Source organism: Lolium perenne, chromosome 2 (genome assembly GCF_019359855.2).
Source record: "Lolium perenne isolate Kyuss_39 chromosome 2, Kyuss_2.0, whole genome shotgun sequence".
Taxonomy (NCBI): domain Eukaryota; kingdom Viridiplantae; phylum Streptophyta; class Magnoliopsida; order Poales; family Poaceae; genus Lolium; species Lolium perenne.
In genome coordinates this window covers 184,018,504-184,034,234 of record NC_067245.2, presented here as the reverse complement: position 1 = coordinate 184,034,234, position 15,731 = coordinate 184,018,504, and the positions used below count along the sequence as shown (strand labels likewise).

General features: G+C 46.0%; 3 protein-coding genes and 1 non-coding gene across 8 annotated transcripts; 2 read left to right on the top strand and 2 right to left on the bottom strand.

The window, feature by feature from the left end:
• Positions 1-4,757, top strand: LOC127334092 (uncharacterized). The gene is made up of 5 exons (XM_051360501.2): positions 1-207; positions 374-1,052; positions 1,203-1,770; positions 1,912-3,244; positions 4,213-4,757. The coding sequence occupies exons 2-5, from the start codon at positions 413-415 to the stop codon at positions 4,240-4,242; spliced, it is 2,571 nt and encodes an 856-aa protein (XP_051216461.1). The 5' UTR covers positions 1-207; positions 374-412; the 3' UTR covers positions 4,243-4,757.
• Positions 4,758-5,203: 446 nt separating this feature from the next.
• Positions 5,204-11,954, top strand: LOC127334093 (glutamyl-tRNA(Gln) amidotransferase subunit B, chloroplastic/mitochondrial). 5 transcript variants are annotated; one of them, XM_051360505.2, is made up of 9 exons: positions 5,204-5,318; positions 7,069-7,742; positions 8,504-8,713; positions 9,821-9,961; positions 10,052-10,255; positions 10,348-10,545; positions 11,005-11,073; positions 11,415-11,531; positions 11,632-11,954. In XM_051360505.2, the coding sequence occupies exons 2-9, from the start codon at positions 7,119-7,121 to the stop codon at positions 11,707-11,709; spliced, it is 1,641 nt and encodes a 546-aa protein (XP_051216465.1). In that variant the 5' UTR covers positions 5,204-5,318; positions 7,069-7,118; the 3' UTR covers positions 11,710-11,954. The 5 variants fall into 5 exon arrangements, with proteins under 5 accessions (XP_051216465.1, XP_051216466.1, XP_051216464.1 ...); XM_051360506.2 differs by lacking the exon at positions 5,204-5,318 and adding an exon at positions 5,686-5,948; XM_051360504.2 differs by lacking the exon at positions 5,204-5,318 and adding an exon at positions 6,275-6,383.
• A 524-nt stretch (positions 11,955-12,478) lies between these two features.
• LOC127337825 (U6 spliceosomal RNA) lies at positions 12,479-12,583 on the bottom strand. The gene has a single exon (XR_007874131.1). It is a non-coding gene; the product is annotated as a U6 spliceosomal RNA (small nuclear RNA).
• An 840-nt stretch (positions 12,584-13,423) lies between these two features.
• On the bottom strand, positions 13,424-14,600 carry LOC127334097 (uncharacterized). Its single transcript, XM_051360510.2, has 3 exons — positions 14,402-14,600; positions 14,202-14,277; positions 13,424-14,116 (listed from the first exon to the last, which is right to left on the bottom strand). Exons 1-3 carry the CDS (start codon positions 14,408-14,410, stop codon positions 13,668-13,670), a joined length of 534 nt encoding a protein of 177 aa, XP_051216470.1. The 5' UTR covers positions 14,411-14,600; the 3' UTR covers positions 13,424-13,667.
• Between the last annotated feature and the right edge of the window lie 1,131 nt (positions 14,601-15,731).

Below are 15,731 nucleotides of genomic sequence, written 5' to 3'. Positions count from 1 at the left end.
CCCGTTGTGAGCTGAGCTGAGCTGGTTCCTTCTCCCAATCCACCCGTCCCACTCCCCAACCTCGTCCGCCGGTCGCATCCCAACCCCGCCCGCCGCGCGCCGCCGTCTCCTCCCGTTCGTCCCGACTCTGGAGGCGGCGAGCTCCGCACCCTCGACGAACCTCCGGAGATTTCGCTTCGATCCCAATTCGAACCCAACTCGCGGGAGGTAATTTCGAGTCCCCTCTCCCCTCCCCTTGGCGCACACATCCACACCCGGTTCTTGGTTTCGATCCTTGCACGATTTCGTTAATAATAGGGTTTGGGGTTCTGGAATGGGTATCCTTCTACTTGTTCGATTTATCTCCTTCTCATCTTCTACCACTATTTTGCAGGAGATTTGAGAGAGGGTTACTTTGGACTCCCAGCCTGGGATGTACGGCCAAGGAGGGGGCTTTAACCCGCACTTCCGTCATGCCGCACCGCTGCCACCACCGCCGCCGCTGTCGCAGCAACCACCGCCCCCGCCCCCGCCCCAAGAACCGCAAGCTGGACCCACGGCTGGCTTCCAGCACCAACCGTTACCACCACCGCCGCCGCTGGGGCAGTACCAGCAGCAGCCCCCAGCAATGCGCCCGCCGCCTGGGCAGTACCAGCCGTATCAGAATCAGGCCTACCCCTACGCCCACCTCGGCCAGATGAACCACATGCCAATGCCACCACAGCAGCAGAGGGGTTTCGGGCATATGCCGATGCCAGGGCCACCGCCGCCGCCGCAAGGTATGTACCAGCAGCAGCCCCCTCCGCAGTATCCCATGCCAGGGTCTCTCCCTCCACCGCCGCCGCGGCCACCAAGCATTGCTCCAGAAGACCTGCCACCTCCCCCTCCGCTGCCCCCGCCGCCACCACCACCATCTTCGCCCCCTCTTATGCCCCCCTCCCCGCCAGCTGCTCCTGCAACTGCACAGTCACCTGCCAAGCCACAAGGCGGCCCGGATGGTGGCCCTCAAGGCAAAAATGAGGAAGCTTCAACTGAGCTAATTGTGTCCGATGACTCGGATATGGATATGGATGGTGAGTGGATCCTCCCCACCTTCTGCGTCACAGTGTTTTACAAATGTACCATTAGTCAGACTTCTCAAATTGTTTTGTACCTACATTCAGCTTCATTCTTGGTCGACTTTATTTCTCTACATTTATTTACTCTATCAAGTTCAATTTCAGGGGATGAGGATTCACCATCAAGGGTACATCTGACCGTAGCCAATTCTTCCCCCGTCGCTGCTGCCCAATGTTCTGGAGATATTAATGCTGTTAACGTGCCAAAGGCTGTTAATGACATGTCCACCCTTGGCAGCACAGACAAGTCTAAAACTGGAAATGTGACTGTAGAAGCTGGGAGCCAATTGCAGTTAATACAACAAGGCTACGCCTCGGATGATGGTGAGGATGAGGAGCACACTGGTGCTTCCAGCAACCCTGTGCCATTGCCTCAAGATAATGAGCCGAGTCAGCCAAGTGATAGAAATACTGAAATTGGTCATCACCAGGTTACTAATGCAGAGGAAAATATGAATGCAGCGCAAAATAACGAACTCAAGGATGATAGAAACCCAACACACAGTTCAGATGAGCTTGGGTATCCCGTCAAAGACAGTTTAAGTGGCAGTGAGTCTGTTGGACTGCAACAGAGTGAAAGGCAGGGGAGGATCCAGCCTAAACGAATCCGCAGTCAGTCACCTCAGGCTAGGCGGAGCCCTTCTGGAGAAAACAAGCACAGTCCATCCCCAAGGTACTGGACCTTGTGTCATTCCCTAAAACATGCATCCGTGTATCTCCATAAATTGCAAGTACTTACAAAAATTTAATGTCATCTAGTTTGTATTAATACCCCTTCTGGATGTCTAAGAATGTGTTTTCTTCTTCATTTCAGTTCATCACCTGGAAGGCAAGGCAGGTCGCCACTTGCTAAGCGGGCTCATCTGCAGCAGAGCAAATCACCACACCAAGAGAGTTTGCTACCAGGACAACCATTACTTGCAAGTTCAGAATTACCCCAGATGCAGTTTCAGCCAAATGCTATGGCACCAGCTAATGATTTCATCCAGAACCAGATAAGAAGCTATCCCGCACAAGATCTTTCTCATCCTAGGCCATTGGATTTCCATCCTCATACCCTCCAGCCAGTTGTTCCTTCTCAACAGCAGCCTGCTGCCTTTCACCCTGACGAGTTTAAGAGGCCTTTTCCTGTTGACAGTGCCCCAGTTCCTCTTCCAGATGGACGGCCAGAGTTTTCTGGTGGTGTAGGTCTGCCTTATTCAAGTCACCAGTCTTCATATGGCCAGCAACAGCCTCCTGGCAGTTTGCCTTCGGGCGCTAACATAGTTTACCCATTCCAGATATATCCATCAAATCTGCCAGGAAGTAGTGACCTAGGTCCTGTATCTGATGCTGTTCTGCCTAAATCATCTATCAAGCCACACTACAACCCATTTGCATCTACCTTTGAAACAGACCCAACTCTAGATATTGGTCCTGTTCTAAGCCCAAATGCAGTTGTGTCCGCTTCAGGAAAATCATTAGAGCACATCAATACACTTAGTCCTTTTGGTCAGTCTGTTCCTGGATCTGGAATTCGTTTCAATGAAAGTTCTGCAGAAGTTATGCCTAGCCGTCAGAAGCAATCTTATCCTGGTTTTGCCTCTAGGGGTCCCTATGATCCACTGCTCGATAGTATTGAACCCTCAAGCAATTCAATCAACAAGATGGATCTTGGTCAGGAGGCAAATCTGAGTGCCACTGGTAGTCGCAATGCATCAAAACTTGTTAACATAGAAGTTGAGAGTAAAAATATGCACGGACTCGGGCTTGTTGCCGAATCAGAAGTTGGAGAAGTTGGAGAGGTAGCAGCAGATACTGAAACAGGTGTGGTGGAGAATGTAAGTCCTGAGCCGTTAGGTGCTAAAGACTGGAGCTCAGATGTCCCTGGTGATATGGACAATGACCAGTCGTTGGATGTAAGTAAGAAGGGTAAAGATTCCAGATCAATGAAGCTTTTTAAGGTTGCTATTGCAGATTTTGTTAAGGAAGTCCTTAAGCCATCATGGAGGCAGGGAAACATGAGCAGAGAGGCTTATAAAATGATTGTCAAGAAAACAGTTGATAAAGTTTCTAGTGCAGTCCCTGGCAATCATATACCAAAAACACCAGCAAAGATTAGACAGTATGTCCAGTCTTCTCAAAGGAAAGTGACTAAACTAGTAATGGTATGTTTACAGAATCTGCCAATACTCTTTCTGCCCATTTGCTTACAGTTTCCCATAAGTTTATTCACTATGTTGTAGCCTGTAGTAAGTCATATGATATGTTTACAAAATCTGCCAATACTAGTAATGGTAACTGTAAGCAAATGGGCAAAACTAGTAATGGTATGTTTACAGGATCTGCCAATACTCTTTCTAGCCATTTGCTTACAGTTTGCAATAAGTTCATTCACTATGTTGTAGTCTATGGTAAGTCACATGATCTGTTCAATATCTCAACACTATCGTGGAAAGTATGCCATGCCATGCCATGCCATTGATAGCGTGAAACATAACGTGTGTTCTTGTCAACTACATGCTATTCAGTTCTTAAACTCTGACTTTGTAACTGGAGTGTCATGAAATCTTTGCACCATATCATTTTTATTCTGGGAGGCTGGGATTTATTTCCTCAAGTTTGGAAGTAGCTTGAATTATCTAAATCACAGCCCGCATTGGGTTGTTGGAATATTTGGACAAGAAGGAATGGTTGGAAGGCTAGAGCTTTTTAACAGTTTGTCAATTCTTCGTGTCATTGGTGAGATGTTGAGTTGATTTAGGATGATCAAAGGCATTCCATACTGTTTGCTCTTCTAGTTTTATTTTTTATTTTGGTCGCAGGTTTCAGTTTTAGGTTTTGGTTACTTTAGTTTGCAGATTCTTTAGGTTTCCTGGCTGTGGAGCCTGAATTTCTTGTAAATATATTAAACTATATTTCAGCAGGGAACTCCCTTACTATTATTCTCGAATACGGTAAACAAATTGAAAGAATACTATGCAAGGGTGCACATACATTCTGAACTTTACTTAGACATATTGTTTCACATAAGCTCTTTATTCAGGTCCTTATGTTCAGCATAAATTCTCTGTAGCTAATTTAGTAGTTGGTTGAAGTTTGGATACCCATGAGTCAATTTATTTCATTTCTTCAGGGCTATGTTGACAAGTATGTGAAGTTGTAGCTGGACCAGTGAATCACTAAATTGTACCATGGACTGGGCCAATCAGAACATACTTGCAGTTGGAGAACATGTGATGGATACCACCAATTTAGGCCGCAAGCTGTGTAATGCTATTTTGGAGCATCTGTTTGCATGAGATGGTCCTGTAGCAATAAGGTATTTTTGTATGTAGTTCTGAGGGAACACTGTATTAAAATCACGTGTTTACACACACATGTTCCATATTCTGAGAAATGGCTGCCCTAGTCAACTGTAAGACTCTTTTGGTGATAACCTTTTCCATTTCCAGCCAACACAAGATAAGTGATAGCCTGATAGTAGGATGGTCTATTTTTTTCTTGTACTGGATTCATCAACATGCCGCTGGTGCTGCGGAGCAGGGTCTGCCTGTTAGGTTAGAACATTCATTTTCTGTTTTTGTACTAAAGTGCATGAGCAGACCAAAGTCACCGTTCTTAACTTCACCTGATGGTCTCTGTCTTTTAAATCTGAGAAAGCGTAACTGGTTTGTTTTTGGAGGTCTTGTTCTTTCTGCTGAATGTGTTTGCCTCTTGGTTGGCGTCACCGCAAGCTATTTATTTGGGAAACATAGTTGTTGTTTTATCATAATGAACCAATTTGTTGGCTTGAGCTGTGGTTTTAAACAGAAGCTGATAAATGGAATATCAGATTAATGTTGGGAGACTTGACGATTTCAATAAACTTGGTGATCCTTTGGTAGGACACCCCTAACCGTTATTAGGCAATATAAAGCATATCTCTTTCTTTGGGTTGGCAGAATTATATCTCTTTACTCATTCAACACAAACGGTACATGGTTAACCTTAACCAGAAGAGGTAGGATCTAAGTAGGGGTTTGTCTAACCAGATTACCAGACTTGTTGGTCTTATATATCCTGTGCTAGACTACCTACCTAATTCATGGGCCTCCAGTTCCGCTGTTTGGGTGCGCGTTGAATCTGGGGATGGGGATAGAATTGGAGGCAAATTCCGAGCGCCCAGCCAATACGGAGCGCCCGCGAGCGACGGAGGAAAGCCGCATCCCCGCGACCTGTAGCAGGCCGCCGCCGGCAGAGGTGAGTCATCCCCGCCCTCCTCTCCTTCTTCCCGGCACCTTCTTCTCCACCGACGGCGTCCGCGCTCCATGACCCCGCCCCAAACCCTCGGTTGACCAGGCGGGACGTGAGGGGTGGCGGCCGGCGGCGGCGAAGAGGGATAGCCTGGCCGTCAGCTCATCAGCTACGTGGTCTGATCAATTGCACTCGGCACTGCCCGTCACCGTCAGCAGCTCATGGCTAACAGTTTGTACACAAACTGAATTCGTTTTAGTTAGAACTTAACGGAATAAAAATAGAACAGGGGAATCCCGTTTGACCCGTAATTTCATTAATCCCGTACGGGCTGAGTGGGATGAGCCCCAGGGACAGCCCACGCGTCCCTCACTCTGTCTCGACTGAACCCACGCGAACCTTGGTCGCCGCCACAGTACCGCCGGCGTCCCGACGTTCTGGCCACCCCCGCGCCCATCCAAGCCCACCAGGACGTCCGCCTCGCTCTCCTCTTCAACCTGGCGGAAGGAATCGAGCCCAGGCGCCTCGTATCGACGTCGCGATCGTCGTTCCCCCGCCACGGCCACCGCGCTCCGGCGAAGCCCGCGACCGCTTCGTGCCTTCCCCGGCCTTTCCGACCATCCCAGCGTGCTCCTGGTAACCTTCTTCATCTCCCCGACCTCATCCCTCTCCTCCTTTCCTCTTTGGAACGTCCTCCCGACGGTGACCCCCCGCAGATGCCGTCGTCCACGCCGTCTCCGGCGACCTCCCGGTGGCGGCGACTTCCCGCACCGCCGGCGCCTCCTTTTCCTCCGCGCCAGGGACCATCTCCATCCGCCGCGCACGCGCGCGCGCGCGCGTCCCGGCCTCGCAGCTGCGTCTCAAGCACTGAAGGATTTCTTCAGTTTCGTCAGTGGGGATAATAGGGACGTGGGAGAATGGGAGGCGGACGTCCCATGTCAGTCCATCCCACCTGAAACTTTACATAATCGTCTTTTCAATCTGGGCCAGAAACAAGAGAAAAAAACTGATCAACCGGCAGCCCAAGGCCCAACTGCAGTTTTATCCGTCCAGTACCAGGCGCCGCCACAGGTTCTTCTATCTTCTTCTTCCTCCCTTTCTTCTTCTGTCTTCAACATCTTCCATGGATGGATGGATGAACCTCTGAGGTAACTTGCTTTTTTTTTTCTGGGTGAAATTGGAAGATTAGGGCCGCTGCCCGACCTCCCCGCCCCTCTCTCTCTCTCTCTCTCTCTCTCTCTCTCTCTCTCCCTGTCTGCGGGCCGGCGCGCCTTCTCACCGCTGTGGAGGTACGGCTCCCGTCCCCACCACTCCTGCTTTCCCTCCCCCCGCTGCCCTTCTCTCCTCTAGTAACATTGCATTTTCTCCCTACTTCCTAATTGCTCGTTGGCTACGGGCCTACTTGTTTGTTAGCTTCATAGGGTAGAAACTACTTCACTGTAGGATTGATTATTCTGATTGCCGTGTCATCTGGAGAACAAACATGGCTTGATCCATCTTTGGTGGAAATCACTGGTTTGGTTCTGTAAGCAACAACAAAAAAAAAGATCACCGTGAGACAATTGGACTGATTTATCATTTGTGCAGCCACCCAAACTAATCAAAGTATGCTGGCTACACTGTAAATTAGTCCTGGGATCTCGCCCTTCTCCCCAGTGAAAAGAACCGTACTACTTTTTTTTTATGCTATTACAGGTTTGTTATGTCACCCTGAAAATCCAGGCTATTCAAGATTTAAGTTCCCTTCCTCTTGCAGGTTGTGCCTCACCCAGTAGACTGTGAATCGCAGTAGGCGCACTGGCCACAATGGCGCTAACGCTTCTCAGAGGGATCAGAACACAAGCCTTATTTAGAGCGAATGCAGGCCTCTTCTGTTCCACTCGACTTTCTCCACCAGCCCGCTTCACAACTAGGGTGGAGGGCGTGCAGACCACTAGCCCCAAGACAGCGCCCACATCGATTCAACAGGCCGCCAAGGAGGCGGCGGAACAGAAGATGCAAGGTTTCGAAGCGGTTATCGGCATCGAGACCCATGTCCAGCTATCAACCGTCACAAAGGCATTTTGCTCCTGCCCATACGACTATGGCTCCCACCCGAACAGCACCGTTTGCCCCACCTGTATGGGCCACCCGGGGACGTTGCCGGTTCTGAATGCAAAGGTTGTTGAATGCGCAGTCAAGGTAGCCCTCGCTCTCAACTGCCAGATTTCCATGACATCCAAGTTTGATCGCAAGCAATACTTCTACCCAGACCTGCCCAAGGGCTACCAGATTTCGCAGTTTGACATCCCCATTGCCGAGAAGGGTTACATTGATTTGGATCTTCCAGTGGAGTTTGGTGGTGGTCACAGGCGTTTTGGGGTCACCAGGGTTCATATGGAAGAAGATGCTGGCAAGCTGCTTCACTCTGAATCCGGGAATTACTCTCAGGTTTGCCTTGCTGTTCCTAGCTAAGTACATGTTCTCTGTATTCTCATGCTATTCTGCTATAATATGCTACATGATATGTGGCTCTGGAATCATGGAAGGTGACATTCACCACAGTGCATCATCATATTTTCTAGACCAATACATTCATAAATGCTATAGATGGTGAGTCATTGAATTTACTTTAGAGACTAATTCTTCCAAACATGTTGCCTAGAACTTAAAACGTAAGTAGTACAGGGGATTAGGTTTCTTATACATTTGATGATAGATGGGGCATATAATGAGGCTGTGTGCATCTATTGACGCAGAGGCTGGGGATACCTCCTTTCTTTTCTTAAACAATGGGGACTTGTACTTACTTATGTATATGCGGCCCCTGGTCTAGAAGCTTTCTGTTCAACTGAAATTCAGAATCTGACAAGGGCAGCTTTACTGCATTTAATGCAAGATCAATATGTTTATGTATTCGCCTTTCATCAAACCTAAGATGCCTTCTCAAATCTGATACAAGAAGACAGGTTATGACAATCTACAAGAAGGTGTCAATACATTTGTGGTTATGTAAAAGCAAACCACGTACTTGTGTACACTTACATCTCCAATCTTGACAGAAAATCACAGGTAGACATGAGAATTAAACCGAGCTAATTCATCATCATGCAATTGTGTACTGGATCATCTCACAATTATGTACTGGATCATCACACTAGTAGGTACAAATTTAAAGTTATTAATCAGTGGTTGCTATTCTGGTTGGCTAGGTTGACCTGAATAGAGCCGGTGTTCCTTTGCTAGAGATTGTCTCAGAGCCAGATATGAGGACAGGGATAGAGGCTGCTGAGTATGGTGCTGAGGTGCAAAGGCTTGTTAGATACCTGGGAGTGGGCAACGGTAACATGCAGGAAGGTTCCCTCCGTTGTGATGTGAATGTATCTGTCCGGCCTATTGGACAATCAGAATTTGGTACCAAGGTAATTATCAAGACTTTACTTTCCCAGCTGTTTTTTGTTTGAGGAACTCCCAGCTGATTCTATATTAATATGTTCGACATCGACAACATTTGCATCGAGGTGTTATGATATGATAATTCATCAATACACAAACTTATGTCAGAGGCACACATTAGTCCATTAAAGCCTAAATTCGTTTTACAAATTTATAAGTTTACATAATAAATTCCCTTTATCCATAGGAACATGATACATTGTCTTTGATATTTTCAGTATTGCATACAAACATGACATCACATGCTATAATAGGGAGCATACATAAGGAAGTTATTTGGTTAGCCATTTAGTGAATGGCAGAAATATCTCAAACTTATAAGGCCTCTTCAGTTAAAAGGATTTCATACAAAATTTTCTCAAACGGACATTGGAGGATTCTCTTGGGAATTCTTTCTGCGGAGCTTGTTTGGATTGTAGGATTAGAAAGCATAGAAATTGTTCCTATGAGCTAGTTTGCATGCACTTCCAAAGGAAAATTTTCAACCTCATGGAAATTTCTTTTGTTTCAGTAATCGCGATGTCAAAACCCAATCCTTCTAAAAAAATTCCTGCGTTTCTCCTCTGGCACAACTAAACAACAAGTATTGCACATTCCTGTGTTTTAAATTCCTGTTGGATTCAACATGCATGGCATCCATTATCCAACTCCCATGTTTTCTGTATTCCTGCATTTTGAAAAACCTACGAACCAAAGATGCCCCATAGGTTTGCTTCTTTGTATGGAGGTTCGAATGAAAATCCTTCATTTATGCTTGTTAATTCTGCTTGTGATATTTGTTTATGTTTTCCGTTATTTTCTCGCTATTTTGGCGGTCTTCTTCTATTGCAATAGAAAACATGTTTAGACGCGTGTATGAGGGGGAAAAGTTACTTAAAAAAGTTCCCATCATGAATTTCAAAAAATTATGCTATTAAGACGATTGGGACTGAACCATGAAGTCTTAGAAACCATGGACATTACAACGACACCATTATATTAAGCAGATAAATTCTCTGAGTTTTATCTACTCACTGCTACAGTAAGATGGAAATGTGGTGTCACATGCTTCTTTCAATTCTAATTTCTGACAGGTTGAAATAAAGAATATGAACTCATTTAATGAAATAAGTAGGGCAATAGATTATGAGATATCCCGGCAGATTCATCTTCACAAAGAAAGCCAGGCTGATCAAATTGTACAAGAAACTCGTCTGTGGGATGAAGCTTCGCAGGTTTTGCCCCATCTTGTTGTCTAACTCGTGTTTTCACCTATTGGCCTTTTTCTACCAGCTTTAAATTCATTTCGCTCTCTGCATCCTCAGAAAACTTTTACGATGCGGAAAAAGGAGGGACTTGCTGACTACAGATATTTTCCTGAGCCTGATCTTGCTGAAGTTGTTCTCACTAGTGAGTATGTTGATGAAATTCGTAATTCATTGCCGGAGCTTCCAGAGGCAAAGCGTAGGCGTTATGAGAACATGGGTCTCAGCATGCAAGATGTTATTTTCCTGGCTAATGATGATAATGTAATAATCTTTGACATTTCTTTCATTACACTTCATGGATGTGCTGTTATCCAAGTATATTTTGAAGTGTGACCTGTGTATGATCGCCCCAGGTTGCTCATTTCTTCGATTCTACACTTGAGCATGGCGCTGATGCAAAGCTGGCTGCCAATTGGATCATGGGTGACATGACAGCTTATCTGAAGGATGAAAAACTCTCTATTCATGAAAGTAAATTAACACCTCTGGAGCTTTCTGAAATGATTGCATCGATTAAGAATGGAACTATCAGTGGGAAGATTGCAAAGGAGGTAACATTTAACTATTTTTTGGTGTATTTTACGCCTTTTGGACCTGTAAATTAGTTAAAGCCTGTTGTGTACGCACAACACTTCTTGGCTATATGCAGTATCTTCCATTTGATTACGCTGCTGCTGCACTGGTTATGATGGGCAAACCTTGAGTTTGACAAAAAAAAATTGTACTATTTTGGTCTGAAGATTTGCATGGTTTTCAGTTCAAAAAATGATTTTTCATAATCGGGTAGTGGTTGTAAGAGTAAGTGTTTTAGGAAAGGAAACAATTTCTCTCTTTCCACTGCTGCCTACTAGTGAAATATTTTCAGATTGCATGCACAAGAATGAACTTCAGTTATTCTGAAATATTTTGCCTTCCTGACGTGTTATGTGATAAACTTACTATCTTTAAAGTATTGCTACTAGTCGTATTGTTATAATCTTATAATACCATTTTCGGTTCTGCTCTTGCAGATTCTGGTTGAGCTCATTGCCAAAGGCGGAACTGTTAAGTCTGTGATAGAGGAAAAAGATTTGATTCAGGTAATATGGTCATACTGAAACCGTTTTGAACCAAAATCGTTTGATGTCTCAAAAAAATAGGATCACTGCACCTCTGCCACCAGTGTCACCTGCGCTTTGGTATTTTCCTTTCATTGAGGAACAACCAAACAGCTATTGTAGTGTCAAAGCTGGAAGCAAAGCAAAATAAAATGATGTGCTCTTTCTGATTTATATTGTTATGAGATAGTTAATAGTTGTTTCATGGTCTACTGATGTGATCGGCAGTGTGCTCATCATCTACTGTAGATGATGAGATTTCAGTGCATGTAGTTTTTTGCTTGGGTTATCTCAGTGGAAAATTGTATTGCTGAAATTGGCAGATAGCAGATCCAGGAGCGATTGGTGCCATGGTAGATAAAGTACTCGCGGACAATCCGAAGCAACTCGAGCAGTATCGGGCTGGGAAAACCAAGTTGCAGGGATATTTCGCTGGCCAGGTTTGCCGATTCTTGAACGTGGAGCTATGTTCCCCTCGCTAATTGTTTGTTTGCCCCCTGCAGTCATGAGAGCTGATCATATTCTTAAAATTGTTTCCAGGTGATGAAAGCATCTAAGGGTAAGGCGAGTCCTGTTCTACTGAACAAAATCCTGGGGGAGAAGTTGAAGGGCAATTAATTGCCGAGGCGGGTTCGGCACACTGGAAATATCTAGTCCTTGATGAGTGTGGACCATCAAATGAAAGTGAAAGCCCACAGCAGGAAGCACATCCTTTTGTGAAGATATCTCCGGTTCTCGTTTGTAGCTGTAGTTTGTTGGAATTTGGAATGTAATTTGCATGGCCGGTAGGATGGCAAACTATGTATCTGTGAAGAAATATAGATCTTGCTGCAGTTGTTAACAAACTTGGTTGCTTGAGGATAGCACTAGCTCTGAACTGGACCTGGACGCGTCATGCCATTCTGGTTAGCTCTGTACGTGAGTTGGTTAGCGGAAGGGAGATACAAATAAGTAAGATTAGTTGGGAGGCTTGTGGTATGAGCCATGATTAAGCCCAGTTAGGGAAGAACAGCTGTTTGGCTGCGAGGATTCACGTCGGAGATGGCTATAGCGATGAAAGCTCAAGTAGCTGCTGAGCAAAACTGAACAAGAGCCAGCGTCAAGGTGTCAAGCCTGCTTAGGGGCACCAAGAAATCTAATACTGACGGTGTACCTGGAAGGTTTAGGGGCATACGTGGGATAGAAACAGTGAGCACGAAATTCAGAAAATATCGAGGGCGAGAATAGTTAATACAGAGGCACGCTTCTGTAAGGAAAAAAAAAAGACCTGTCACAGAAATCTCGAGAACACAAGGACAGGCAGCGCAAAATCAAGAAAAGAACAGGGGCGGAATGAACGCTCCAGGGGCACGACCGAGAGGGGAGGGACCGGCGTGCAAAATCTCAAAAAAATTTGGACCATTTCTCGATTTGTGCGTGTCATCCTTGCGCAGGGGCCATGCTAATCTTCTCTGTATCGTTCCAATTTTATCGGATGTGGGACAGTACCAGCTGCAACGGGCGAGCTTATAAACCGGTCAGAACTCTTCTCGGTTGTCGATGTGGGACTAAACCATCAGCGTATCGGTTGCTTCCTGGCTCCCGCCTGGGCTGGCCTCACATGGGCTGGCTGTATCTTTCGGTGCGGCCCAACTCACTAACGAGGCTAGCTAGTTTCCACTCCCGGCCCCGTTTCACGTATGGTGCAGCCCACGTGGCTCCGATCGATCGTCAGTCATGACGAAGAGAAGGTTCAAAAGGAACAGCTGCAACCTGCAACTGCAAGTCTGCAAGTTGTTGATGCTAGCTACGGTCTGATGTCTCTGCAGGTCGGATGTACTGAAGCCAGGTAACACCACAATTGGTCACGTAAATCTTGTCGTGTAACGAAGCAGCTACCGAACATATGCATTTTTCATGTTTTGAACACTGGAACTCATTTGATTCATCCATCAGACTTGGTGTAATTGGTATTTATCATTTTTTCTACTTGGTTAATGACCCCTTTATACAGTGAGTGTACTCATGTAAAAATTTGACAAAGAGGAAATCACTGAATTGATGAGTTAAAGTTTAGCAGCAGAAGCAAAAGAAATCTTAACAAGTTTGCATCCTTCAGTTCTAGTAACTAGAGGGAGGGGATGGCCAATTCTTGGTTTAGTCAGCACCATAAGTAAACCAAGGTAGGTAAAGGGGAAGACTCCCAGCTGGCAATTCATAGTAGAAAGCAGCGGCTCATACTGAACCCTGCTGAAATGGCAAGTTCGTCTATTAAATTCTGCAGTAGAGTAGGATCAGCTGGCATGACAAGTAAGGTGTCATCGACATATTGCATCACAGGAAAGTCATTAGAAGAGTTAACAGGCACGGTGCACCTGAATAATCCCTGGCTCATAGCATCAAATCTTAAGTAAACCATGCTGCAGCCGACATGTTACAGAGTAAAGTGAAACATCACTGTACGAAAAGCAATTGGCAACAACGCCGAAGCAGAGCATGAACAAAATACTGAAATACACACGGCGAAATCTAATACTCCTGCCGTCCTACGCTCCAGCGGAATCTTGTAGAATGGAGTGAATCCATGGCTACTGGACTCAGAATGGCCTCCCGTAGTAGCAGCCGTATCCCAGCGGTACCACGGGCTCGCCGTAGCCGTAGCTGTAGCCGTAGCCGTGGCTGTAGTAGTGGCAGGTCGGCAGGCCGCAGGGGCTGGAGTAGCAGCCCGGCGTGCAGCGGGACATCTTGCAGCACGCCTCTTGGCATGTCTTCCCGCAGTCGTCGCACTTGTCCTTGCAATCCTTCTCGCACTTCTCCTTGCAAGCCTTCTCGCAGGTCTTGCAGAGCTTCTCGCACCGCTCCTTGCAGGCCTTCTCGCAGGCCTCCTGGCAGGGGGTCTTCTTCTCCGGGGGCTTGTCGTCCTCGACGCTGACGATGGTGGCGGCGAAGCACGCCTTCCTGAGCTGCTGCACGATGCGTACCGGGTCTACGGCGCCGACCACCGTCACCGTGTTCTTCTCCGGGTCGGTGGCGATGGACTTGATCCCTGGACAGTGCACACATGCTGTAAAGAAGGGTGGAGAGAGGGTTGCAACTGCAGAACAGCTATAGAGATGAAGGAAGAGAAATACCCTTGATCTTGGCAACAGTTGCGAAGATCTCGCTCGTGCTCTTCGTGCAGATGAGGTCAGCTCTTATAACTATTTTCTGCAGGTAAGTCAAAAGCGAAAACACAAGCACATATATTCAGTATGGATGCTATCATGACCATAATGGCATGTGTACTCAGATTTGTTCATCTGAAACTCCCCAAAAGACAGAAGCAAATTACCTTCGACATTGTGGGCAAGCTAGCTTGGGCACCCTTTGACTATGGGATCGACGAAGACTCCTGCGTACACAGAGCAAGACGCTGTCTGAAGCAGTGAGATCTACAAAACCTGTCTGGTTTAGCCCGTATATATACTGTACTTCGTAAATCAGCTCACCTACTGTCCCACATTGGTTGGGACTCCTATCACCCTTACAAAACCCGTCTGATTAGCCCGTATACACTGTTTGGTACTTGGTCTTTGCCTCTTTGGTCACGCGTAAAAGTATATTCTCACTAGTTGCTTTTAAGCTAAGCGTTTTATGAACTTAGGAACAATTCCTGTCTGGTTCCAGCCCGTTTATATAGTGCAAGTCAACTCAGGTCCTGCTCCACATTGGTTGGGATTTGGTCACACTCACATATAAAGAGTATATTCCTAGTTGTTGATTTTAAACTAAGCGTTTCCCTACTAACGGTAGAAGCAACTCCTTTCCTTTCTTAATGCAGGATGTTGCAACTTGTAGTTGCCCCACAATTTCCCCGGATCGAATTGGTCAGTCCACTTTGTTTATTTTTTTATCCGTCGAAACGTCAAGGCCCAAGGTTTTTTAAGTCCAAACACGCTTGCTTGCGTTTCAATCATTAGAATGACCGGCAGAAATCCAGCGTATGTCACCGGAGAAATCAAGGTATCCTGCTGCAGCAAGCTTGGATACAGGGGCAACCCAGGAATTAAAGTCAACTCAAATGCTACTGTACCATTGGCTAGGTCTTGGTCATGCCGATCGTGGCACTATTCCACTGTCATGGGTGCGCCTATGGATTTCTGCAGAAAGCAGTATATACACCTACATTTGTTTAAGTTGTATGTGCGTACTGTACAATATATATATCTATTACTCCAGTGTATGCACAGTCCATCATCCTATGATACTGAGGCCTTTCTCCTTTGCCGAGCCTTTGTTTTATATACAAGGAAAAAAGGAGTCCGTTCTTAAACTCTGCATTGAGTGGTGCACACAACCCTTTGAGGGTATCGTTTTTAAATCAAACATGTAGTACTTACTATGCACATCATTACTTAATCATAACTTGGAGTGGACAGGAGTTGCTGCTAGGTCATGTATTCTGGCCAATATACAGTGGCGGACCCAGGACAAACACTGACTGGGGGCACCTTGCTTAATCTTCTTGGTTACATGTCGAAAAGTGCTTTTAGCTCTCGAGCTCCAGTGCTCTCGCTACGTTAAGAAAAATTTAAAGATATTTTTACAAGCTATAAAAATCATGAAAATAATTCTGAAGACCGTCATTGATACATTCCACAATCATGCAAAATCTCAATCCG

Excerpts from the sequence above, each read along its gene's own strand:
- LOC127334092 (XM_051360501.2), top strand. The coding sequence starts at position 413 with ATGTACGGCCAAGGAGGGGGCTTTAACCCGCACTTCCGTCATGCCGCA. Across the intron at positions 1,053-1,202 it reads CTCGGATATGGATATGGATG|GGGATGAGGATTCACCATCA; the intron begins GTGAGTGGATCC and ends GTTCAATTTCAG. Across the intron at positions 3,245-4,212 it reads AAGTGACTAAACTAGTAATG|GGCTATGTTGACAAGTATGT; the intron begins GTATGTTTACAG and ends TCATTTCTTCAG.
- LOC127334097 (XM_051360510.2), bottom strand. Across the intron at positions 14,117-14,201 it reads AACTGTTGCCAAGATCAAGG|GGATCAAGTCCATCGCCACC; the intron begins GTATTTCTCTTC and ends TGCACTGTCCAG.
- LOC127334093 (XM_051360505.2), top strand. The coding sequence starts at position 7,119 with ATGGCGCTAACGCTTCTCAGAGGGATCAGAACACAAGCCTTATTTAGA. Across the intron at positions 7,743-8,503 it reads AATCCGGGAATTACTCTCAG|GTTGACCTGAATAGAGCCGG; the intron begins GTTTGCCTTGCT and ends CTGGTTGGCTAG. Across the intron at positions 11,074-11,414 it reads AGGAAAAAGATTTGATTCAG|ATAGCAGATCCAGGAGCGAT; the intron begins GTAATATGGTCA and ends TGAAATTGGCAG.